General features: G+C 37.6%; 2 protein-coding genes across 5 annotated transcripts; one reads left to right on the top strand and one right to left on the bottom strand.

The window, feature by feature from the left end:
• Nucleotides 1–442: 442 nt before the first annotated feature.
• Nucleotides 443–10,112, bottom strand: PUS7L (pseudouridine synthase 7 like; the record flags this gene model as incomplete). Its single annotated transcript, XM_082280010.1, has 8 exons — nt 443–855; nt 1,479–1,532; nt 2,315–2,592; nt 3,834–3,915; nt 5,416–5,514; nt 7,230–7,425; nt 8,373–8,532; nt 9,215–10,112. The coding sequence occupies 8 exons, from the start codon at nt 10,110–10,112 to the stop codon at nt 532–534; spliced, it is 2,091 nt and encodes a 696-aa protein (XP_082136136.1). The 3' UTR covers nt 443–531.
• On the top strand, nt 9,963–24,065 carry IRAK4 (interleukin 1 receptor associated kinase 4). 4 transcript variants are annotated; one of them, XM_082280014.1, is made up of 12 exons: nt 9,963–10,091; nt 10,860–11,029; nt 12,051–12,196; nt 12,525–12,722; nt 13,458–13,618; nt 14,269–14,333; nt 14,530–14,644; nt 16,673–16,815; nt 19,730–19,913; nt 20,714–20,776; nt 22,370–22,528; nt 22,632–24,065. In XM_082280014.1, exons 2-12 carry the CDS (start codon nt 10,869–10,871, stop codon nt 22,662–22,664), a joined length of 1,428 nt encoding a protein of 475 aa, XP_082136140.1. In that variant the 5' UTR covers nt 9,963–10,091; nt 10,860–10,868; the 3' UTR covers nt 22,665–24,065. The 4 variants fall into 4 exon arrangements, with proteins under 4 accessions (XP_082136140.1, XP_082136138.1, XP_082136139.1 ...); XM_082280012.1 differs by lacking the exon at nt 9,963–10,091 and adding an exon at nt 10,570–10,655; XM_082280013.1 differs by lacking the exon at nt 9,963–10,091 and adding an exon at nt 10,583–10,661 and having other exon boundaries at nt 16,706–16,815.
• The last annotated feature ends 2,310 nt before the right edge of the window (nt 24,066–26,375 follow it).

Below are 26,375 nucleotides of genomic sequence, written 5' to 3'. Positions count from 1 at the left end.
TTGTCACTGCTGATTCAGGACTTTTATCTTTTAACACTAAGTACCTGAACACAATGAAAACACAATATATTTAGCAAACCTTGGTACAACAACTTTTCAGTTAGAAACCTTTAGGCTGTAAACTTGTAACATTATTGCTCGAATAGCATTTAGTATAAAACATTTTTAAAAAATACTATAAATTACAAGATACATTTGTTTCCTGCAAATGCTTTTCCAGGACTTAATTTTGCAAGCCAGGTATCTATGCAATTAGGAAATTCATGCTGGCTGCCCACAGTTTCTTTACATTCTGTTAGACCTGCCTGGTGTAACAGAGTTTTACTTCAATGCATTCAATGCATTTAGAGTTTGGAGTGTTTTTGAAACATTCCAAAGGATTTTGGTAAAGTTTTTTTTCCTAATCTGTATGAATTTCAATCTACAGATTTTTTCTGTTCATGAACCTGTTATTCACCCTTATGTTCTTGGCATTTAATGTAAAATATCAACAGTGTACAATATTCCTGCAATCTTTCATTAAGTGGAATCTTAAAAGTCACATTTCATTATTTCTCTCAGACAGACTGTTGCATAACATGAAGGATCAAGGTCAAATGATATATGAAGAGAGACTTTTAAATCATTCAGATGGTTGTCCTCAATTTTGGTCTCTTTTTCACTACCTTCCAAAAAATATGAGAGATTCTGAACATTTTTCAAAATGAGTCTGTAGCATCCAGGTATATTCAGCTGTAATGGAGAAACTCTGAATTTGCACAACTCCAGCTCATCCTTAGAAAGTCTTTCATGGTACCATTGTCCAACTTTATTACTCGGATACTTGATACTATGTCCCACCATTGGAAGAACCACCTTCAAAGGGAAAAACAAAACAAATGTATTTGAGGTAACGCTCACCCATTACCCTTTAAATAAATGTGATCATTTTAAATGTGTTTAAGCCTTGTATTTTAGGGCCTGAAACAGTAAACCAGCAGTTTCTCTTGTGAAATGAAGCTGTGCATGGCAGGTATATTGAACGTAATTAAAGCAGAAAAAATAATCAATGTATTAGGATTCCTAAAACAAACTAGAAATATATAAATATGAATTTTCTTGCTTGCTGGGAAAAATACAGCAGTAAAGACATTCGGTTGCCATATATTCAGTTGCCATGCAAGACTTCACAACTACACTCTGAAACCTTCAAAAATTAGAACGTCAACTGCTTCTGAAAGTTTTTCCCAGAAGACTGAAATCTTTTCCAAAGTATTCAGTTTCAGGATAAATATTGCCATGCTGCAAATGACACTTTACTTATTTCCACTACCAAGTAAATTTGTTATGAGAGTGAAGATTAGTTCACATGTGTTTTCTTCAATGAGCATTCTGGCAGGGAAGAAGATTGCACCAGTTAAATTAGTCACATTATTTAAAACAAAACATTTTAATCAAATAAAGAGATCAACAACTCAGAATTTTTCATACAGACTTACTTGGTATATAGAATATTTGTTAGCTGATTCTTCTGAAGCAGTGACTACGTGGACCTGACAAGAAATTTAAGAAGAAAAAACCACCAACCTTTTAAAAAGTAAAAACATATTCTGTATTTTAGGAATTATGCACTGTACTCACAAACTTGCAAAGAATACTAATGTTATTTAACTACTGCAAGGGAAATAAACTCAGGTATGAAAAAATCTTAAGATATGCTTAATATAAAGTACCTTGCCCTTTACTACTTTATCAAGAAGACTGCTGCATTTTTTGAACAACTGTTACCAGTTTAGACCCAGCATCAGTGAAATTGTGCTAAACAATGCTTTGCCTCTGTATCTGCAACAAGATTATCAGTCCAGTCTGAGGCCACCTTTCACCCTGGACTTACACTCAGCAATGTGCATAGGAAAGGCCTGATGTGGAGAGCAAGACTCAGATCTGCACTGACTGGTAATATGGGCACACCCAGAGCCCCCTCTGAGGGTTTTCCCCAGTCAGATCCTAAGAAGAGCATTATATACCATAGAGAGTAAATCTTATGTGTATAATTTCTGACATTCTGTTCCTTCCTCTCACTTGAATAAAATGAACAGCCAAAACAGATAAAAGCTGCTAATCATTTGTCTAGCTCGTAAGTCTATTTATGGTGAAACAAAAAAAATCCTACATCATGTTTTCCAACTTTGTCACAAATATTAAATATTTCAATGAATGAACCAAAATAAAGGCATTAGAGTATGTCTGCTTATGTATTCAAGTGCATTAAGTTGTTTGGGGTTTTTTGTTGTTGTTGTTTTCTTTTTACAAGAACTACTTTGGGAAGACTCACCTTGTCATTTAGGGAAATGCTTTCATCATTTTCTTCCACGAAAACAAGATCACCCTCAACCACTTTTGAGCCATAAGTCTTCAGCCTATATGATGCTGCTTCATTCCAAATTTTACTGCAATAAGCATGGACATAGAATATGCGCAAGGAATGAGGAATGTTGAGCCATCCTTTGGTACAACCTTCATGATTTACACCATAGCGATTTAAAGCTCGTAGCAGCATCTTCTCTCTTACTTTAAATTCTGGCAGCATCACAAGTGTGCCCTTTGCATCTTCTGATATAAACAAAAATAACCATGTCAGTTATCCCTGATTATTCAAATATTACCTGACACTTAAGAAGATGAAATAATCAAATACAGAAAAAAGGTGTCAGTCTAATATCTCAATGCTTTGATTATTTCCTTTCCTTCAATGTGTCATGTTAGACAAATTTCATCTCATATGCCTACCAGCACAGAACCGTGAATTTTATTCTGTTTCATGCAGTATAAATTAAATTACCTGTCATTTAGTTATTTGGCCTAGTTTGAAAAATTTTTTTTTTTAGAAACTTACTTTATCACTCCAAGGGCTTTTTTTGAACCAGGTAACTGAAAGTAAAAACCAAGCTATAAAAGAACATTAAAATCTCTACTTCTTGTCATTTGAAAATATGTATTTCACAGCAGGTAAAAAACATGTCTTTATTTTAAAGGTAAAAATTACATTGGCCTCAGGGAAGTCTGATCCTTAACCAAAATGAAAAAACATTTAATCGGATTTGTGCTACATTGTATAAATATATTTAAAATTTTATGGGGTTTTTTTCATGTTACAAGTGATTACCTAACAAAGCCTTTTGCACAGACTTCCACCTTTGCTTACAGGAAAAGGCAAGCAGCTGCTTTCAGGGTCCATGTCAATGTTTTTCCATGCATCATACAGCCATGTACAGAACAGAATCATTCATCTTACATTTTTTTTGTGAAACCAAACATATCTTTGTCTTTTGAAGCTATATATCATAGTTGTTATGTCAATCTACAGTGATAAGCAGGCTAATAGGTGAGGAATATTTTAAAAGAAAAATATATTTGCAGTTGAGAGCAACTTCAAATTGGAGAGAAAGTTCAGATAAATGATAAAAGCAATAAATATGGCAAACAGAGCACTTTACTTAGCACACTCCTGCCTTTGACATATTTCGTTGATTTTAGTTCAAGAAAGAAAGAAAGTAGATGTGTTAAGTGCTGAGTATGAGTTGGGTGCCACATTCCTGTATATTTCCCTCACTAGGGAGAAGAGGTTCACTATCCAAAAGCAGACAGATGGAAGGAGGGCAAAACTCCTCTGATAAATCTTAAGTCTTTTCCAGCATTATGATATACAGCATTTGCAACTCTGTTGAGTTTCACAGAATTAAGTGTAAGTGGCATAAAGAGTAGGAAAAAAAAGTATCTCCCTGTGCAGCAACACCTTACTACCTCACAGTATCAACTCTGCATAAATATATGGACAATTTAAGTGGACATACCAGTTTGAAGAAAGTATCTTTTTGCATTGTTTACAGGATCATCAGTATCTTCGGGTGTGAAAAATAATTTCACAGCTTTCACCTTAAAAGAATAATTTTTTTTTTCAGTTAAATATAACTATTTGTCAGCTAAAGAGATAATCATGCATCCAATTCTATCTTAACATATTCTGCAAGCTCTCAAAATTAAATCAGTTCTTTAGTGTCAAAGTCAAATTCTCCCTTTCACAGAAGATCCCATGAACCACAGAACAATGTGTTGTGTCCCTTCTCACATTAAAAAGAGGTTTTAGTCACCCAGAAAACATAAGACAGTTTTCAAAGATCTGTGAGAAACCAGTCACTTTCTTGGTCATCCAGTTCAAACTTCTCCACTTGAAATTGTCATCATTTTATCCTTAACAGGAAGGCTCCTTCCTTCCATCCTGCATGCTTCATGCAAAATTTAGACTGAACACTTTCCACAGTCTCATACAGAGGGGCAACCTTTTTTTTTTTTTCAATACTGTATTTACACATTTTAAATCTGTATTAGGTCAGATGACACTGTGACGAGGAAAACACTACAGGAATCTCTGCTGCTTGCAACATCAGAGGAGCTGCTCAATTTGCTAGTACTTCTACCAACCTGCAACACATGGCTCTTGTCCTCCTCTGTACTGGACTGTGCAAGCACATACTGGCACATTTTTAATATTAAAAAAAAAAAAGTTCCTACCTATTTTAAATTAAAGTAACTACATTAAAACTAAAGATTTAAATCATTACTCCTCAGGGACTGGCACCTGGTTCAACTGCTGTCTGATGGTCTGATGTCAGATACATCAATAGCAACTTTTATGGGCTGCCCTCAAATTTTGACTCTTCTATTTGAAAGATAAGTTTTCCTGACTTTTCTCAGAATCAAAACAAGATTAGAAGAAAAGGATACTCAAGTATCCTTTTGACTTTGTAGTGCCTGATTAGTCTTTTCACCTGTGACAAATACGATACCACATACATTTAAAAGTACATTACTCTTATCCTATGAATTATTACTTAATAAGCTCAGAACTGAGAGTTAGGGAAAATAGTCTAGGAATAATGGAAAGCAGCAATCTCTTTCATATAGAAAATAAATTACTGCAGTATTGAAAAAGCAAATCCTTTCTTATGAACTTATGTGTGTTTTTAAGAAGTAAACAGACCCCCAGCACGATAAAGAAGCTACAGTTTGGAGGCAATCAGGATCATGAATAAACACTGTATGAAGACTGATTCTCTTCAGTGTTCAAACCCTTTATGGAATGCAACCACTTTCCTGCCAAGTGGCATGATGACAATCCCAATCACATTCCAATCACAGACAGAACTATCACCCCAGAACTATTTAAAACTTCACTTGTTGTTTAAAGAAGGTTTTTATTTTCAGTAGGAATATCTTAATGATTATGTTGTGATCTAGCAATTGCTTCCAGCACACATATGGGTTTATCTCACAAATGAAATTGTTCACTGAGAAGGTCAACTCCAGTGCTAGATATTGCAACAGTAATATGAAATTCTCTTGACAGTAAGTACCCAAATTACAAAATGGAAATACCATTTTTTCATTCAGTAAAGCCAATCCTATTTGATCTGTCTGAACAATTTGTCCTTGTCCAAACCGCTGAGGTCCGTAGTAATTTACAAAACCTTTTGTCTATAATGAGAAAGAATAAATAAATATGCTACATGCATGAAAGTACAATATGATTAATAAGACCAGCCATACAACACACATACATCTATACTTATATTCAAAATGCATAAAACCAGGACTTTTAAATCAGAAGTAACATGGAACAAAAGCATAACTCATAATTCATTACCATATTTTGGCACTTAAGTTAGAAACATCTAAAAAGATTATCAAGTTCTACCATTGTCTTCACATCATTAAAAAGATCACAAGTAAATGAAATAAAATTATTTCTATATAGTTAATTATTATAAATACTACTACAGGTCAAGTCAAAGTAATTAAGCTTTTTAAATATGTCAGATCATGAAATCTCTATTCAAGCAAATGCAGCACAGGTAATGAGCAGTAACCAATGTTGGATATTTTTTCTTAAAAACACGAATCTTTTTCACGTGAGATAATTTCTATTATTATTGCAATATAAAGGTCAAGAATGAGCACTTCTGCTAACTGGGATTTTAAATCTCCTGATGAGTTCTAGGTCACATGTGAGAAGTAAAATCACAGTCATGTGACCCAAGGAGCACACCTTTTTCTAGAAACTAGTAAGTATGCATGGAGTAGACAAACAAAAACATATGATATTTGTTTTCCAAATGGTTATTCAGTTAAAATTTTATAATCTTTGGGCATCTGTAGGTCCCACACACAATTCTGCTTTTACAGAAGATGAAAAATCCATCTTTTGGATTAATACATATCCTGTTTTGTCACACGTTGTCTGACCAGTAAGGTAAATGTAATAAAGCAAGGCACACAATCATAGGAATTTGTGATCATTTTCCAAATAGCAAAACAAAACAAGTCAGATGGAGCAGAGAGAAGAAAGCATTAGAGTACCAGCTGAATGCTTTTCTCAATAATGAAATTAATTTCTAAAATACATGTAATGTATTTTGCTTTTGCACACTGTGTAGTTTTTATTCAAGACTTTATTCCTGGATTAATCTTCTTAAAGCAGTTTATATTATAGTTATTACTTAGAAAGATTGAGCAGGAAAATCAATACTGTAAAAAACATCTACAGGTTTTCCCTTCCATTATTTGCTTTTATTTTTGTTAGTAGTTTAAGAATGTCTGATGATAGGAGTTTTCTTCAGGGACTAAGGAAAACAGAATCAAAATCCACTGCATTTCAGGGAATCTTCTTTCTCAGAAATGGACATTCTACATATATTCACACCAATAAAGTTTTTCACCCAAGCCAACCAAGCATGTTCCTCACATGACCAAAAAAGGCAACCAGCTGTCATGTGCACTGAGCATATGCATGTATATACACGTATTACATACACATTATATAGATGTGTAAGTACATTTTCCCCCTTCATCTGCCACAGTGAGACCCATCACTTTGGTTGGCCTCAGGTCTGTGCACCAATGGCTCTTACATCCATGTTCATTTGTTACTGAATTCCCCTTGCCTTTTGCTGCACCACTCTGGGGTCTCTGGTCTGTAACACAGAATCAATTCACTTGCGGTCCCTCCTTGGAAGGCACTTTTACTCCTGATCCCTTAAGTAATGCAGGAAAGACATAAAACTGCAAAAAGCACCAAACTTGGGAAATACTGCCATTATTGTGCTATTACAAACATTTTCCTCAAAAGTACTTTTTATAACAGCAAAGAATTAAAACTCTGTCCATTATCAGCAACCATGTGTCTTTCTTACCTCAACATTTTCCATTGCTTCAGATATTCTGTCCTTCAAATCTGCAGAAGAGTCATGACTGTGGTTTTGGAGATCTCTCACAACTATGTCAAAGTGATTGCCCTTCAGCTGACCAAGTCTGAGGTGCTGGTATGCTGAACGGATGTTGTATATTCTCATGCCCTTTTTTTCCATTTTGTTTCCAATTTCTTTCAACCTGAATAAATAATTGGGAGAAATTATGAACCATCCTCTACTAAAGCTATACAGCTTCCAAGGAATGTCTTATTCACCTTTGCACTGATATCAAAAACACTTAAACTAAAATGAGATGTCAAACAATTATTATAAGAAAACCAAATCAAATGCAGAGATAGAAATCTTAAAATTTAGTTATAAACCAGAAATGCTTTTTAAATGTTTGCATCATTGGCACAGAAATGATATTGACAGATGCTGGAATGAAGCAATTCATCGAACTTTCTCAAAGAAACTGCACTGAATTTTTGATTTTTTAAATTGAAAAACTAGTCATTTTTTTTACTCTTCAAAACCTGTTTATCATTAAAGACAAAGGAAAAGGAAAAGAAAAGGTAATGTGCTCTAGCAGACTCCAAAACACAATTGCTCTTTCTCAGTCAGCCTTAACAAAAACAAACTCAGTGCACTGATTCTCTGGGTGTGCTCACATATGCTTGTAATTGGAAACATAGCTGACAGTTCAAATACTTGCCCTTTAAAATATCCACTCAACCTCTTTGTTCTTATGTGTAAATAAGTCATTCAGATCAAAGGAAACTTTCAGCATAAAAGCTTAAATTCTAAGCAATATTTCAATAACTTTATAACTGCTTATTTATAAAAATTATTTATTCTCCTGCTGTGTGGATGCATTTACCTATTCTTCTTCATCATTTAAACACTAATGCAATGTTTTGCTAATTATCTCTTGGACAACTAGCCTTACAGTCCTGTTTGCAGTGGAATTTTACCATTGACTTCAGGGCTAAGCTGCAATTCCCTAAAGCCACAAAAGATCCACTGTGCTCTATACAGGCAAAGGGAAGACAAATCACTAAGAACATTCCAAGAGACCATACCATGTTGATACTTATTAACACAAAAAACGATGTGCTAAACTGATTGTACCCAGATTCTAAGTACCTCTCAGGAGTCACCTTCTTCACAACCATCGGTTGCAAAGTGATAGCCTTCTTATCTTTGATGCCAGTGTAACTGAAGTCTGAAGGAAGCACATCAAGTTCAGCTGCCAACAAGCCGATTGCTTCTAGCGTTTCTAGATTTTCTTTCTGAAGGGTGAAAGCTGAAAAAATCATCTCAGAATTATTAGGAACTTGCCTTTATGTTTCAGTGTTCTGCCATGACAGATGGGCAGGTTCTTCCCCTCCAACTGTAACAGCATGGAAACTGCAAAGAAACTGTCCTCCTACCCCACAAAACTAAAGTAAATGGGACTTTTACAGCACAGCAGGAAAAAAAAAACCCAACACTGTACAGAAAACTCAGACCAACCAAAAACCCCTGATACCTTTAAAAATAGTACCTCATAAAATGCAACACAATTCAACAAACACGCATTAGTGCATTGCAGGAAACATTCTCTGTACCAGAAACTGCTTTAAAGAATGAGATCGTAAGTCAAATTTGACCTTACTAACTTGTTCAGTATCTAGATGCACCTCCTAAAATCCCACAATTACTTTCAAGGGAAAGATATCACACTGGGAACGCCACCTAGTTAGTTAGTGGCTACAATCAAAAGAATTGTAACCATTATCACCAAGCAGTTTATGTCAAATCGCTACAGTAACTTGATTCATGCATTTAATTCTCCAGGGATGTAACACCACTGCATTGGTAATGATGCATTCAACATAAACAATGGGTTGACCAGACCTATGTGTCATACAAAAATGATCCTGAGTTTCAGTCTTTCTACAGAACAGCATAATGCCTGCCATCTTCACTAAAAATGTAGTATTTACCTGTATAAACATCTTGCTTCTCCTGAAAACCACCAGTAGACCTTTTTCTGGACCATTTTTTTTCTCGAAAACGTACCATTATTGACATATTTGGCTGATCATTGACATTTGTCACAGTAAAAGATTTTGTTTCTAAAAGCTTTCCAAATTTTCTATTAATAAAGTGATGAACTATTTTTCTGTGCTCTTTGTTTCCATCAGGCTCAAAGGAAAATGTAGAATTTTCTATCTTTGCATCTAAAAATTTAAAGAAATCACTTGCTTCCTTTTCAGTCACTAATTGACAAAGTTCTCTGTAATCAGGATTTCCTTTCACAATCATTTCATTGTCTTTTGTAACAGTGACTAGAAAGGGGAATTTCTGCCTAACGGCACTGTGTAAATCAGCTCGAATTTTCTTGTCCAGCCTACGTCCTAGCGAGAATTCCCTAGTGCCAGCGTCCGCACTGTTTTCCAAGCCCCACGCATCCTTCAGATCACAGGCAAATTTGTTGAGCAGCTCGCTCACGGGCTTGTCGAGTAAGGACTCCAACACAGGGGCTTCCCCGAGGCCGGACTGCATCTCGGGGTCTCCCTCACGCTCAGTTTCGCCAGGGGATGCAGCACAGCCTCCTCCCGCCCGGCTTGGGCTGCGCCCCGGGGGCCCGGGGGCGGCATCGCGGGGGCACCCAGGGGCACCCGGCCCGGGGGGCTCCGTCCTCCGCTTTTTGTGCTGCCGCGGGCACGGGCTGCTCTGGCCCGGCGGCGCTTCACTGGTCTTCTGGAGCAATTCAGGGCGGGCGTCCCTAAGAAAGAGTTCGGGCACCTCGAGCTCAGTCACTACGAAGTCCCTCGGAGAGTTTTTGATAGTGCCGCGGAAGCCGGTGTGCTCGGTCAGGTAACTGAAGGAGGGCAGCATGGCGGCGGCCTTCCCCGCTCCCGCCCAGACCCGCCGCACCTGCGACGGGCGGAGAGGAAAAAGGGAGGGGGGCAGAATAGAATCAACTGCTACAAAAAAGGCTGCTGAAAGCCGGGGAGGGAGGCTGGCAGGCAGGGATGGATACAGGGACGCAGGGATGGAGCGAGGCAGGGAAGCGGGAACCCCCACAGCCTCCGGAAGCTGCCGCCAGGGGGCGCCACGACCTCCTCCTCCCATGAAAGGGGCCCAAGGACGTTACCAAGTTCCCCAGGCCCGCGGGGAAAGAGAACGAGGCAGCGAACCCCCCTCCTCGCGGCAGCACGTGGTGCGGGCTGGAGGCGGGGCACCTTTCGGGCCGCCTATGGGAAGGCCAGGTGGGAGAGCGCTTCCGCTGTGTCCTCACCGCGCTGGTGACGTCAGCGCCACCCGGGTTGGGCCCCGCCTCCTTAAAGGGGAAGGGTTAAAGGTGCAGGGGAAGCAGCGCGCTGGTAACGCCTGATGAGCAGCGGGGCCCGCGGGGATCGTGGGTGCCGCGGCCAGGAGGTGACGGTGAGGGGAGTCCGGGTGGTCCCCGCCGCCGGCTGCGGGGTACAGGGGGCGCTCGCAGCCGGGAACGATGGGCGGGAGCTGCGCCGCTGGGGGCGGGCCGGGGGCGGCTGCCGGAGCCGTGAGGGCGGGGGCGGCTGTGGCGCCTCCCCGGGCGGCCGGGTCCCGTCGAACTGCGCGGGTAATCCTGTGTCCCCGCAGGAGCGGAGGATGGGCGAGCCCGTGACGGATTCCACGTACGTCCGCTGCCTGAGCTACGGGCTCGTGAGGCGGCTGGCAGAGTTCATCGACCCGCAGGAAGGGTGGAAGAAACTTGCGGTGGATATAACCAACCCTTCCGGTGAAAGCAGATACAGCCAAGTGCATATAAGGTCCTACATAAAAGTCCCGTAATGTAAACTCATGCATTGCCCGTTTGACATAAATACCATGTTAATCCCGTTTTTCACCCCATTACTGTAACTTGCTGCACTTTGTGTGCCGGTGGGCACTTGTGTCTTACAGTCCCGTTTCCTTAGGGAACTCAAGGTAATTACTCCTAATTGTTCTGCAGCTCAGTTTTTAGGCAAGCCGCAGAAAATTGAGTAAGGAAATTAGGATTAATTAGAGCTACAGACATAGGTATTTTTAGCAATACAGCACTGGTGGCATAACTTTCTGTAGCCTAAAGACTAGCAGACATTGACCTTATTGTGCCCAAGAGGCAGCTGGACTGTAGCTCCTAATTCACTGTTTCCAAGAAAATGTCCAACAGACGTGGGGAGCCCGAGGCCTAAAACTAACAAATTTACCTGAGAAGTAATGCTCACAATATTGTATGAGCACGTCATTGCTTGAATGACTTGTTGAATCCAAGTTGAAGCTGTTTCTAAGACTATGAGATTTTTAGATGCTGTATGTATCACCTTGGGATTCCAGTCTTTTCTAGTAATGTTAGTATTAAATGTTTCTTTGTCTTTCAGTAATAGTATTAAATCAGTCAGAATACTGGATCTCATTTTCTTCTTAATGCCCATCTCAAAATATTCAAAATGGGATGTGAATGCTAGATGGATGCAAAGCAATTACTTTTCCATTTGATCTGGGTCTGACTTACTCTCTGTCTCTGGCTGACATTCTCATTTTCTGACATTAGTCCGAAGTGCCAGTATATTATGTATCCTGAACAAACTGCTGAAGCCATGTATGTGTGTTTTTCCTATATTTTGCATGTTTTTCCCCGATTTTGCATGTGTTGGGTTTTTTTGGCTGTACTTTCAGAAGATTTGTGATTTTTGCAGTACATTCAGAATTTTTTTGTAATGTGGATTGTTTTTTGTCATTTGCCTTTAATCTCTTTCTCTTCATGCTTCTTGAGGTCACTTTTTTTTAATGTTGGTCTTATCTTTTAAGGAGATTTGAGGCATTTGTACAAATGGGAAAGAGCCCCACATGTGAATTGCTTTATGACTGGGGAACCACAAACTGTACAGTTGCTGATCTTGTGGATCTGTTGATTAGGAATCACTTCCTAGCACCAGCAAGCCTTTTGCTTCCAGGTAACTGTTACTTTTGTACATTTTGTACTGTGTTCTTAGTTTTCTAAGATGCTAAAGAGCTTCACACTAACTTGAAAATGAGAAAGGATTAGGTTAAAATGACCAAAAGTGGATGTATTTTCCATTTTCTATCACTTGTAATAACAGTTTAAATAAGAGTTTCAAGTTTCAACAAGAGTGCTGGAGTTTACACGTGGTGGCAGAATATAACCTTGTGATACTTACGTGTCTTCTAATTTTCAAAGATTTCAAAAATATTGGCATTAATATTACTTAGTTTTTTCTGGTTCCTAATGTAGTTAACACTTTCTCTAAATTCCCTTTTCAGAAGCTGTAAGGATGCCACAAGAAGTTACATTACCTCTTTCTTCACAGGAAACCTTGCCTATACATGAGAAACAGCTACCTGTACAGGAAAAAGAAGTGGCATCTGTAAAGCCTGTTTTAGCTCAGAGTACTGAGAAGCAACATTCAGATCCTTCCTACTTAAGAGAAGAAAACAGCAGCTCACAGTCCAGTAACACAGGTAGACACTTACTTTGGTAGAATTCAGTAATATTTTTTTTTCTGATCTGTCCTCCACCCCATGTGAAATAAATCATAGCAATGCATGAGAGTGATGCCTCTTCCTGTCATGGTGCATCTGTGGGAAACAGCATCTTTCATCTTGCCAATAAGTCACCTACTTTGAGAGAAAACTTAACTGTTAATTAAATTGCAGTTTTTTGTGCCGCACATAACCCCATTGCCCTTTTCCAAGATTTATTTTATAGACTGTTCAGCATCTTATGCTTTAAAACTAGATTTTGTATGTCAAAAATGACTAAGAATGCTGGAGAAAAGATGACTAAAGAAGGCATTTTAGGAAAGTGTGTGGTTGGTCTGTTCCTTCCTAAAGGTCTGCTTCTGGGTTGCTGCCAGAAACATGATGTAATCTTGGTATATTTTTTATATTTAAGGCAGTGTGGCTCTCTGCGATCTGCTACATGCTTAATTTCTACTACTTGTATTATGAGTATGAATAAAAATACAATGAGATCATGCTGCAGTGCTAGTTGTGAAGAAAATTATGCATAGCTAATTATAGATGTTCATCTGCCTTCCTTTTGTTTTCCTGGTATTTTCATCACAGAACTGGAGGTAGGGCTCCACTGTGTCAGGTTTTATGTGGTGGCAAGTTTTTGTTTTAAGAGAACTGAAGCAGGAGACATTGTTCCTTAAGTGAACACGTAGCTTTGTGCTAAATGTTAATGTCTTTCAGATTTCCAGAATTTTTTGTTTCGTGACTTGGAAAGCATTACAAATAATTTTGATGCCCGACCAGAATCAGCTGGAGGTAATAAACTGGGAGAAGGTGGCTTTGGCATTGTGTTCAAAGGCTACATCAATGGCAGAAACGTGGCTATCAAGAAGCTCATTGCTGTGAGTTGTCCTGAGAATTTTTCATTTTAATGACTTTATAGTATAGACTTGTTCATCTTGTTTATTGTGGAAAGTGTTGAATGAGGCATTTCAAAGTGTTGTCACCATGTTAAACGTTAGTTGGGTTGAGAACCTTATCCTTAGTCCCATCAGTGTTGTGAGTCAGCAGGAGCTAATTCTTGCCTGCCCTGTAGCTCTCCTTTGAGGGGCTCAGGCAGGTTGTTGGGAAGAGCAGATTGCTCCCCCAATTGTCTTCCACCCCACCCTCAAGAAGTGGCAGAAGTGAAGGGATCCTAAGGAGGTTTCCATTTCAGATTAGGATGGGTAAGATTCACAAGCTAAAGGTATTGTCACAGAATTTTAGTCTTCATTGGTTTGTGTGAATAATGAATTTTGTAATGAGCGAGTGCTATTAGGGGGTAACTGCAGTGAATGGAGTAGGTTGGTGGCTGCTGAAACTAGGTCCATTTGACCAGTAATACAGTGTTCCAAGGAAGTAAAAGTCATGTTCTGATACTTGAACTGAGTAGAAAATGTATTGTAAACACCTATCTAAGAGGCTTACAATTCCTTTTTTTTTTTTTTTTTTTAATGAACAACTGCATTTTGTTACGGCCACTGATGTTTATGTCAAATACTTCTTTTTATAGATGGTCGATGTTAGTGTTCAGGACTTGAAACAGCAGTTTGAGCAAGAAATAAACATAATGGCAAAGTGAGTACATCATTATACAATTTTTGTCTTTCTAACATAGTGATTTTCATGTTAACTAAAAATGTTTCTTATACAGCACAATCACATTTTGTTTGTTTTAAAGCATCACCACAGAACCCTGGCTTTGTTCAGTAGAGGTGAAACAAGTAACTGGGAATCAAACTCTCTCTGCCTTTTTTTTTTTTTTTCCCAATAGGTGTCAGCATGAAAATTTAGTAGAATTACTTGGTTTCTCAAGTGATGGTGCTCAGCCATGTCTGGTGTATGAATATATGCCCAATGGTTCGTTGCTTGACAGACTTGCTTGTCTGGTAAGTGAAATCTTTTCTAGCTTCCATTTGCCTTACTTTGCTAAAGTCTAGGAGTCCGTGGAATATCTTTCAAATGGAGCTGGACCGTGATGGCCAAATGATGTTTTACTACTTTCTTCTTGTGTTTTAGAAAAAAACACAAGTATTCTTCCAATAAGATTTTGTACAAGTGTTTTAGATAGATGAAAGTCAAATCAGGCAGACAAGACAATGTCATGTACCGGTACTTGAAGTGTCACAGAAATTTGGACTGACTGTGGCTGTGTAAGGCAGTAAGGCAGTGCAGAGGGTGCTGCAGTCTTGTTCCCAGTTCTGATGCTGGCATGTTCTCTGCTAGTTCCTGAGATTCTGCATTGTGAAATTGCTCTTTGTTCATCGTCCTTGTGGTAGTGGTTATAATACAATGCTCAGTCTGCTTATCTCTTTCTGAAGTACCTAAGTAAATGTCACTTTCATTTTAAAAAATTATTGTTTTGTGTAATGCTTCTGATTTAATCAAATGGTGTATCTTTAGCCTTGGCCTTAAATAAATAATAAGTTGCTTTGGTTTGGTGAGGAAACTGTATCAAGGACACACAGTCCAGTAGTAAGCCAGACTTAAGATAGTAGATTAGTGTCTGTGTTAGTTTGTTTAAGGAGTTCCAAAAATCTGCTTTATACTAAGCAGGTGCAGCTTCTGAGGTTGTAATCCGGTGAACATTTTAGATTGGTGATACTTCAACCACCCATTTCCCCAGACCTAAAAATGTTTGGCTTGTGTTTTTTTTCTGCACTGATCCTCTGATTGTACTGCTTCAAGTATCTATTTGTTGGAGAAAGATCTGGGCTAGGGAACTGATCAGGCTGATAAAATAATACTTTGTGAAAAAAATATTTAATTTTCACCTGGAGACATTTCCTCTGTAGGGCTGCACAAATACTTCTGCCCCACTGGGAAAGAAGTGGTGCTATGATGAGAATGAGTAGCAATGCTTGGGGAAAAGACTAGCTCTGTTCAGTAGCACTGCTGTCTCAGTTTAGATTGATTGATTTGCTTGCATACACTGCTGCATGTGCAATTATTTTATTTTTTTAATGGAATTAGTGCAGAAGAGAGACTAAGTCTTACCTAAGGACAGTGCAAGTTTATCTGTAGAAATGAGCAGTGCTTAACAAGGATATATATGAAAATGTTCATCCATGTAACTTTGGCCATTATCTTTTAAGTGAGCTTAAAAGATTGGTGATAATTGAAAGGTAAAGGAGAAATAACTGTGTTCTTTAAAAGGAAGAGACAAATTTATGACATAAATCAGGGAATCTGAATCAGAATCTATAAATCAGAAAAATTCTTTTTCTAGTAAGATCAGATAGGGGGATAACGTACTTACTTCAATATGTGTTCTTGCTGATAACTTTATTTTGTGACTTCACTGGATGTGTTTGATGCACAGACTCTTGCTTGTGTCATCTCTGTGTCTGGGTGTTGAGCAGGCGAGGGAGGTGATAGAATGGTGAGATACTGTAATCCTCTTCCCTTAGCCACTGACAAGATTCAGAAGTGGTTTTGAAATGTAGGTGTCCTTACTTCTAAGGTGTAGTTAGTAGCATGAATAAAGCTAAACTCTGGAGAAATCCAAAACCACTGGAAGATTGACTTTTTGTTGTTAGTAGAAGCTGTGGATTACTTTGAATTATTTGCTTCAGGTTGAAGGTTCCCGTATCGGGGCCAGTATGAAGTGGGAGGTGTGGTAGATACAGACAGGTCTTTGCAGAGCAGCTGGCCTCGGAGGGTCAGAGTCGAACATTAACCAAAAACATTTTTTGTAACTGGCAACTTAATCTAAGGCAAAATGCAGGGAGAGAACGCAATGTGACAAATGCATGTATTTCTGCTCAAGTCAATTAAGAAATGTATGCTGGTAGTATTTTTAATGATCTACTTGAAAACAACAAAACATAGCAAGAAGTCACTTTTGGGTTGGGCAGTTTTTGTATATTTGTTTTGGTTTATGTGAGCGTGTATATATATATATATATATATTTCAGATTTTTACTTGCCTTTCTCTCTTCGTAATCAAGGATGAAACTCCACCAATTCCTTGGAATATAAGATGTAAAATTGTTCAAGGTACAGCAAATGGCATCAACTTTTTGCATGAAAATAATCATATTCACAGAGATATTAAAAGGTAAAAGCTGCCAGACTATTGCTGGCTGCATTTTCACTTCTTCATTTTTCTTTTTTTCTACTTTGCCTTTCCCCTGTTAAAATAATTTTAGAGAGAACAAACTGCAAGAAGCATTGCTTCAGTCAAGGGCACAATCTTCTGCAAGTTACATCCATCACTACAATCTTGTCTGTGCTACAAGGACATGACCAGTACAGACTTCTAAAGATAATTATGGGGCTCGAACCACAGAATTGCTTAGGATGGAAAAGACCTTTAAGATCAAGTCCAGCCATTAACCCAGCACTGCCATGTCTACCATCTCCCCAGGTGCCACATCTACATGTCTTTTAAATACCTCCAGCACTGGTTTCTCCACCCTGGGCAGCCTCTTTCACTGCTTCACCACCCTTTTGGTGAAGAAATTTTTCCTAACGCCTCATTTAAACCTCTCGTGGCACAACTTGAGGCCTTTTCCTCTTGCCCTATTGCTCGCTCCTAGGGAGAAGAGACTGACTCACACCTGGCTGCAGCCCCCTGTCAGGCAGTTGTAGAGAGCAATAGGGTCTCCCCTGAGCCTCCTTTTTCTGCCAGCTCCCTCAGGCACCAGACAGCTTTTCAGTCGTGAGGTTTTGCATTGTAATTGTAATTTGTGTTACAAATGTAATATATAAATTGTAATTTGTATCATCAATCTGTTGCTTTCAAATAGTTAGTGAGAACACACAAAGTCCCGTTCTTTCACACCTGCTTCTAATGAATAAGCTGCTGTTGAAGAACAATTAATTTTTAAACAGGGAATTTCTCAGATGAAACACACCTTTTTTTTTTTTTTTTTCCCTTTTCCTAGAACACTTCTTCAGAGTGTATGCTTTGATTTACTCCTATTTTTTATGAGTACAGGAAAATTACTTCAGTCAGGTTCATGAAGTTCAGGGTTCTTCAATGATAATAAATATTCACTGTTTGTTATACCAGAGTTTTTTTCTATGGATATCAGACTCAGAAAAGGCGAGTGTTTTGTTGTAGGTTTTTTTCTGGTGTTTTTGTTGTTGTTGTTTCTTTTCCCTTTCCTGCTACGGTTAATTATGATTTTTATTACTGTTTTTTTTTAAAAAGCAGCCCAAATCTTGGAAGAAAAGCCCCAAATACCTTTCTTCTGAGGGTTAAGAAGGAGCCACTGACCAATTGGGTGCCAATGCAGGAATGTTTCAATAGCTTTCTGGCTTCTGGCAACTGCTAAATACAGGCAACTTCAGTTTTGTGGCCTTTCAGCTTGTGAGGAACAAGCTTTTGCTTCAGCTGCCTCATGTGTGTGCTTGCTGCTTTGACAGTTTATATTTCTTCTTTCTTCCCTGCTTAAGCCTCTGGAGAAGTGTAAAGACTGGAAGGGATGCACTTTTACCTTACTCTACCCTTCTAACTGCTGTGAGTTGATCATATTAGAGAATTGGGATTTGGGGTTTTTTTGTTTGGATAACATTTTGCTTGTAGTATGAACAGTTCAATTAATTTGATTGGTACTGTTAATAGTGCTGCCACTCCCAGATAACACTAAGATGAAGAAACAGCTAAGAAGATTAACTTCAGTCTTCATTATACTGTGACATGGGAAAAGCATAAACACACAGGCACTGGAACAGCTTCTCTAGGCTAGAGGGGACCTGATTTAATGGATGTTCTCACAGTCGTTCATAGTTTTTTGGATTAGTTATGCCTAGGAAATAGTCCATTTCTCTTTTGAAGCTTGAAACTTGCATTTGTTGTGCTTTTTGTGGTGTATCCAAAAAAATGACCACATTTTGGACTTGACTCAAGTTGATAAGAAGCTGAGATTTATGAAGTTGTGATCTTGTTCTCTTTTTTTTTTTTAAGAAGTTGAGCTTTAAACAGGAGACCAGTTGGTGGATGATGCCTTGACAAGTGTTTGGCCTTTTGTAGTGGTCATATTTACAGCAGTTCTAACATCACATGATCCATTGTAACTTACAGCTGTGTTAATTTTGTTAGAGTTTGGTGAACAAGAGGGAAGTTAGAAATACAACTTTCTAGTAAGTGTTATATGTTGTATCAGGCTGTGTGGCTTTCTTACAGATCCATTAAGGGGAGCAGAAAATGAGGATTACATAAATATTAAATCAAGTTATTTTAAAATGGTTCTAAATGGTACAAGTTTAAAACCCAGTAGATTTCTGCTGTAATTCATTCCACTGAGTATTCAATGAAAGCATTAAGGACTTTGAGATGAGCCTCATTTGTCAGGGTTGCTTTTTTTTAAAGGAGAATAAAAGCTGGGGGTAAAGTGAAAACACAGCACATACATTATTCTGGCAGTAATAAGTTATCTGGTTTTCTTTCCAGACAAGAACAAGAGTATTATTACTCAATTGGCACATGGTTGACATAGTATTAGATAATAGGTATAAAAAGCCTGTTTTTGTTAGTTCTGAGCAGAGATTTAGACTATAAGAATTACACTGTGATCCAGTACAAGTTGATCAGAGCTAAGTATTCTCTATTGTCCCTCTTAAAGCCAAACCATAAATGTAACATAATTGGTCTGTTACAAGAAAGTTTAGTATTTCTAAGGTTTGGGAGTAGGGGGAGTGTCTAGTTTTTTTCCTTGTGTTCTGTTGTTTTGCCTTTTTTTTTGGCGCATGCATGCACACACAAGAAAAAACATGGACAGATCTTGCAGTCAGTTCTTCCTTTATTTAGAGCAATGAATTTTGAAATTAAGCCATTTCCAACAAAACAAATTTACATAATTTGTTATATGAATAATGTATAAATATCTTAGCTTTCAAGATAGTCAAAATACCAGTTTGCATTTGGTTACTAAAGAATTATTAGTCTGTCATAAAACCTATTTACCGTACTGTTTGGAAAATTTTCTTTTTTTTTTGTTTTTTCCCCTCCCTCTCCTCTCCACCAGTGCAAATATCTTATTAACTGATACATATGTGCCCAAAATTTCCGACTTTGGCCTTGCAAGAGCATCTGTAACATTCACACAGACAATCATGACTGAAAGAATTGTTGGAACAGCAGCCTATATGGCACCTGAAGCTCTGCGAGGAGAGATAACACCTAAATCTGATATCTTCAGTTTTGGAGTAGTAAGTAGAATGTGGGAAGCAGTGTATGACTTCTTTTGTAAATGATAAGAGCACACAAAATCAAGTATCTGAAGTTAAATAATTACTCTGGTCTATAATTTTTCTTTTTCCCAATAGATATTTTCTTAAGATAGTGTTTCTAAACTTTGATTGTTTTAAAATCATTTGAATATGTTCATTTTTTGCATGAAAGACCAGAGTAAAATAATATTCCAAGTTCTAGCTAAATGCAGTTTGAAGTGGTGTGGAACATTGTTTCTGTTTGCATGGTATTGCACAGAAGTGTAACTCAGACTGAAAAAGAAAATTCAAGAAAATGGTCCAAAATTATTGTATTTTACAGTATTCAGCACCAAAAATACAATGTCCATGTTGGATTTACCTTAGAGCTGAGTACAAAAAAGAAATGAACTTTCTATTTGGAAGAATAATGAATCCATTCTGAATAGATCCAAGACCCTACTCACTATTGACCACTTCCTTCATAGCATTTAGTTTCACGGGCAGGTATGCCCAACACTGTGTCTGAACAGTTTGGAAATCCTTCAGTCTTGCTGTGAAGGAACACCATGTAGGGCGAGAATAACTTGTGTTGAAATTTGTAAGCCACACTGCTAATAACAGTTAATGAAAATAAAGGTAGGAGCAAAGATAAGTAATTTTATAGGAAATCTTTGGACAAACACAGATCCTGGGAGTATTTGTTGACAGACTGGAGGTCATGCTCCTTTTTGCAAATCATATATATGCTAAGGCTTATTCTGGGCTTCATTTTCTGTTCTAATTTTTCTTCCTTCTAGGTCTTACTAGAAATAATAACAGGTCTTCCTCCAGCAGATGAAAAGCGGGAGCCACAGTTGCTGGTATGTTCTTTATTCTTTCTCCTCCCCTCCCACTGCTCCAGGATCACTTTATGTGAAATCATAGTTAACAGGTTCTGAGACAATCAAATTAGTCATCAAAATATGTAGGTGTGAAAACAGCTTTTATGTCAATCTTTGTCTTAGAGGTGAGGCTGAAACTTTTGTCTCTTGGCTGGTAGATTTGTTCAGCCCTCAAGGTTGTCATCTTCTAATCTGATACTGGAATTCTTTGTTTTGGTACTGCTTCTTATTGTAATACCATTGTACTCTATTAGCATACTCTCATAAACCCTCATAATTCCTCATTCCCTGAAACATTTTGAACTGTTCATCTCAGTTGTTTCCTTATGATTCCGTATCAATTTCCATCTTCTTCAACTTTACTAATCATTTGCAAGTACCTTATGCTTTTAACCTTAGTGAAGTTGGAAATGTGAGGGCTTTTTTTGCAGATTGGAAGGTGGGTTGAATTTTCTTTTCTTTACTGTTCAGTTAGTAATTCAGTCTACTAATTAGGAAACTAATGTCTGAGAGCTCACTCTCTTGAATTAAAAACCTTACAAGACTCTTCATAATTTAGCCTTTCATGTAGCTTAAAATTAAGTTCTGAACTACTTAATCCAAGGTTTTCCTAGAATAATTTTTACATAAAGACTAATTTATTTCTTAAGTATGAAATAGCATTGAGGTCTGGATTGAGTTTGTTCCATACTGTTTGGAACAGTATAAATCACTTTCTTCCACAGCTTTAGGAATACCTGTGTATTATTAATAGAATTTTTTTGTCCTTCTAAGGTCTATCTTCTGGAGTAGCATAATAATTATCATGTTGAGCTTGTAAACACCTTGGAGAACTTGGGTTTTTTGAAGTGGGCTTTTTCAGAGATAGGATCTAATAAGGAATATGACTGGTATAGTTTATCTTTGTAATGTACTTTTGGGAGCATAAAAAAAATGGTCACTGTAAGATCATATGGCATCCTTAGCTTGAAAGGAAAATTTTGAGGTATTTGAATGGTGGTCAGCAATTTCAGACTGATCTATGGACAAAGGCAGAAGATCTGCCTCTACTCATTGCCTCTTATTTATTCATTTATGCTTCCTCAAACAGTATGTTTGATTACAGATAACACATTTCAAGTGTGTTGGAACTGAGGACTTTCGGACTAAACCAGTCAGATTTGAAACTTGATTTCAGAATAAAAGTTTCCAGTGGATACAGCAGCCACTGAGACTGGAGATAGAAGTTTAGTTTACAGACAGACATTCGTTTACAGAAAGAGGCTTTATAAAAGTGATTAAAAAAATTATACTAACTTAAGCTTGTGTATTTGTGGGTTATTAAGTAAACATAAGATATTTTGTTGATTGTGCCTCTTCTCTTACAAAGGAGACAATACTAGAAAACTGAGCCTTAAAGTGGAACAAAGTTACATCTGTATGATGCAGCTTAAATTTGCTGTATGATGTTGTGTTAATTAAAATTATATACAATAAAAATAATTAATAAAAATTTATAGTTCATTTATACTCTCACAAGCTGTTCAGATACTTACAATGTTTATCTGCTTGTTGGTTAAAATTCTCTTGTAGTTAAGTATAAAGGATGAAATTGAGGATGAGGAAGCAACTATTGAGGATTATGTTGATGAAAAGATGAGTGACTGGGATGTACCTTCAATTCATAAAATGTATTCAATTGCTGAGCGGTGTCTGAATGACAAAAAAACCAGAAGGCCAGACATTAAGATGGTATGTAGTCTTGCAGATAAAGGCTTATTTGGGCAAGTGTGTGTGTGTCCCCTGTGTGTGGTTACAGGATCAGTTAATCGTATTTTTGTCTGTTCTCTTGCAGGTCCAACAGCATCTCCAAGAAATAAAAACTTGATAATGTGTTTCTTCTGATACACAAATGTTTCTGTAATGGAGTAGAGACCAATACCAAATATTTAGTTAGTATTTAGTGCAACATTATCAGCTTTTCTGCTTTCCAGAACTTTCTGGACACATGTAAGGTGAGCTGTTGGCCTGTCGGCAGCTCTTTCACATATCCTTAGCCACTGGGCCCTTAACATGAGAACTCTTTCTTGTGTTAACAAATAGCAGTACTGGTACATCATCTTCTCCCGCGGCTTTTTTAATGCGTTTCCGTATTAGAATCTATTTGATTATTTTTATTTCCAAATATCAAGTACGTCTGCTGCAAGGGCATATGACTGTAACAGGGCAAAATGTTTTTTCTGCAAATTGCTTTCCTGATCAGGTGTACTAGACCTTGGTCTATTGAAGGCAAAACCATTTAATAGCTATAAATGGTACTTAATGTTGTCTTTTTGGGAAGTGACAATAGTATTACCTGCTTAAAACAAGCTTCTACTTAATATTTTTGCTTGAGAGTTCATATTAGCATGAATGGTCTGGTAGTGCTAGTGAATGTGATTATTATCAAAAAGTCTTCTTGGCATTAGTTTTAGTCAAATAAATGCTGCAAGATATTTTCTAGGTTGTGTTTTCCTTTCAAGGATTCCTAAGCAAAACGGTTATCTTGCTGTGCAGATGCATTTGCACTTGCAAATGCTTTCTTACAGTGATCTCTATGATGACAAACCATTTAATTTTTATTCACAGGAAGACTATCAGCTACTTTGACTATTTCAGGAGAGGATTGAGTATTTTTAGTACTTTAGGAGAGGATTCCATATGGATTATAAATACAGATGGTTGCTTTTCTTAAAGGGGTCAGAATAATGATGTTAAGACCAATTCTGCATTTTACTTAGTCAAATAATTAAGCTATTTTTAATATATATATGTACATATATTAACTAAATACAAAAATACACTTCTAAAAGTGTAACATGGAAAGCTTTTTAAAATAGAAACATTGACAGATCAAAGCAAACTAAAAATGGAATGAAAGTGACTAGTAAGATTCCAGATACTTTGGACTAAGTAGGAACATATTACCATTGTAAATGAAGGATGTTGTTTTCATATAAACTCATTTTGCACCTCATTAACTTTGTTAATAGCTATGGGATAGGAAAATAGTCTGGCTTACAGTTAAATTTGAAATTCTGTGATTATGTGTGACTTCATTCAGGAATATATATACCTCGTTGCAGGAAGCATGTGATTTCTAATGTATTGATATCATTAGATTTCTGGCTATTAACTCATTTTGTATTCCCTTTTCAAACAGCTAGGTTAATTTAGAAAAAAGGATCTACCTAATGGCTTCTAGCTTTATTGAGTATGAATTGTAAAAGACTGTTAACATAAATAAAAACTCTGCATTATTACTTCTTTCTGCTGTTACAACTTTGAGCCTTGGAAATAATCATCATTTTATGTTGCTTGCATTTCTGTTAATAACATTATGCTAATGTCACTGCCTGGAATAAAGCTGTATAGCTCTGAACCTGGGCTTGCGGAGAAAAAAGCTGCTATAAAGCTAAATTAGAATAAAATCTGCTGAAGCCATTCTTCAGTTTTAAGCATCTCCAGCTTAAAGTGAAACACTTCACACTTATGTGAAAGTGTCTTATTAGATCACATCTGCTTTTTACTATTCCCTGGAGCTGGAGTACATCCATAGTGTTGTCCAGAAGTGTATTTGCTGTAGCAACTTCCTGGTCAGCTCTGTTTACCTCTGGTGTGGTAGAACATTTTTATTCCTGTACCAACTGTGATATTCTTCAGTAGTAGGAGAATTTCAGCTACAAGCATGTGAGTTCCTGCTCTGTTATACTAGACCACACTACTATTTGCAGTGCTGCTCTCAGCAGTGAGGTTTTGGCAGTAGTTTTCCCTTCCTCACTGAAAATGAAGCATGTTAGCTATCATTTCATACAATTTAGAAAAAAGTTTTGAACTTCTTTAGTATTATTCTAGCAAGGAATGAAAGTATGAGGGGTTAATTAGGTAAAACTAGCTAACTTATGTGGGAACTATTTTCTTTTTGAGGTCTTCATACAGTAAAGTCAACAGCTATAGACACAGAGGATAAGAGTAGCTGACTTCAGTTTCCTTTGTTCCCTACAAAAACATTAAATTATCCTAGAGTACATATACCTTTGTGTTAATTACTATGATAAGGCTTTCTAGGACACAAATCAGTAACTTGAGTCATTCAAGATATTTGTAAGGGGATGATCTGGTTTCATAGAACTGGAGCTGAGAGAAATCCAGTACAGTTCCTGGTGGGTGAAGAAAGCTCCACATGGGACAGAGATAGGGCTAAGCTGGCTGGCCTAGATCCTGTCTCAGCAGGGAAGGTGCCATGGAGGGCAACAGGGGATCACTATGCTCAGTGAAAGAGCCAGCCTTTTGCACGTTAAGGGTCTAGAGAACTGTAACATAAAGCACTTTAGTCACCCAGAGAAGGACAGATGAATGAAAAATACCAGGAGTGATTAACTGCAATTCCAAGATTTAGAAAGCAATAGCAGGATGAAAGCAAATGATAATGATCCAAAGAAAATTGCCTTTTTAAGAGAACTTCATAGGAAGGGAAACAGTTCTCCCCTTGACTACAGCAGGGGTAACAATGGCTGTTACAGGCCGGAGCAGAGGCATCTGCACAGCCCTCAGGCCAGGAGTGGCTGCTGAGGAACAAAAGCAAGAACAGGATCTGTAGCTAGAGCTACTGCACTGGACTTTGATAGCTTTGTACAGTTTGCAACTCAGTAACTTTGAAAAGAATGTAAGGCCTTCCTTAAGTTAAGACTCTATTAAATTTTCTTTGATCAGTTTGTCCAGTTGCCTTCTGAGCCAACACACCAGACATAGCACTTCATATTACTGAAATGGGAGATGTTTCATCTTTATATTTGGGGGGTCCAGCTGGGAGTTTATTTACCACTCACTGACCAAAAGGCAAACAAAATTGTTTCTGTGATTCCTGGTTACATAGAGGCCTAGCCTTTTCCCTCTTCATATCTTACGCCTGTTCTCTTACAGCTCTGACTGTAGATAGCATTTGGCATTAAAATTATTCCCTTAAATCCTAGTTCACATCTTCAGATTTTCTTCTTTCAATTCCAAAATTGCTGCATCACAAATATTTCCCCATGGGGATGTGTTGGCAGGACAGTTAAGAGAAAAGCCAAACCAGTAAATGTTCTTTTCAGCTTGAACTTTCAGGGCAACAGGAGGTCTTCAAGAAAATTATTTTCAGTTTAGACGAAAAAAAGGTTAATGGAACAACATAACTTGAGTAGTTTCATTGTAGTAGTTCATGCAGAGCAAGTAGGAACAGATAGAACTGTTAAATCACCAGTCAACTAATTCAGCATTTTAAAAGGATAGAACTTTTTGAAGGGGCTTATTACTGAAAACACAAAAACCTCAAGAGAACACCCTTGGATTCTGCTATGGAGCCCTCAGTGCTGCTTACATAAAGCAATGGAAAAGTAGCTGTTTCTAACATAGTTCTTTTTCCTCTAATAGCAAGAAGCAGGAATTCTGTTTCTTCTCACTTCCCTTCTTACACCCTGCAGTCACTTTCTTCTCCCATTGGAACTGCCTGTTACACATTCTCATGTTGGAAGATAGATCTTCGTTAAAGAGACTATGAAATGATTCAGACAACACAAAG

Source organism: Coloeus monedula (genome assembly GCF_965178545.1).
Source record: "Coloeus monedula genome assembly, chromosome: 4".
In the NCBI taxonomy this organism is placed as follows: domain Eukaryota; kingdom Metazoa; phylum Chordata; class Aves; order Passeriformes; family Corvidae; genus Coloeus; species Coloeus monedula.
The sequence above is the reverse complement of the archived record's forward strand: the minus strand, read 5'-3'. Positions and strand labels throughout refer to the sequence as shown.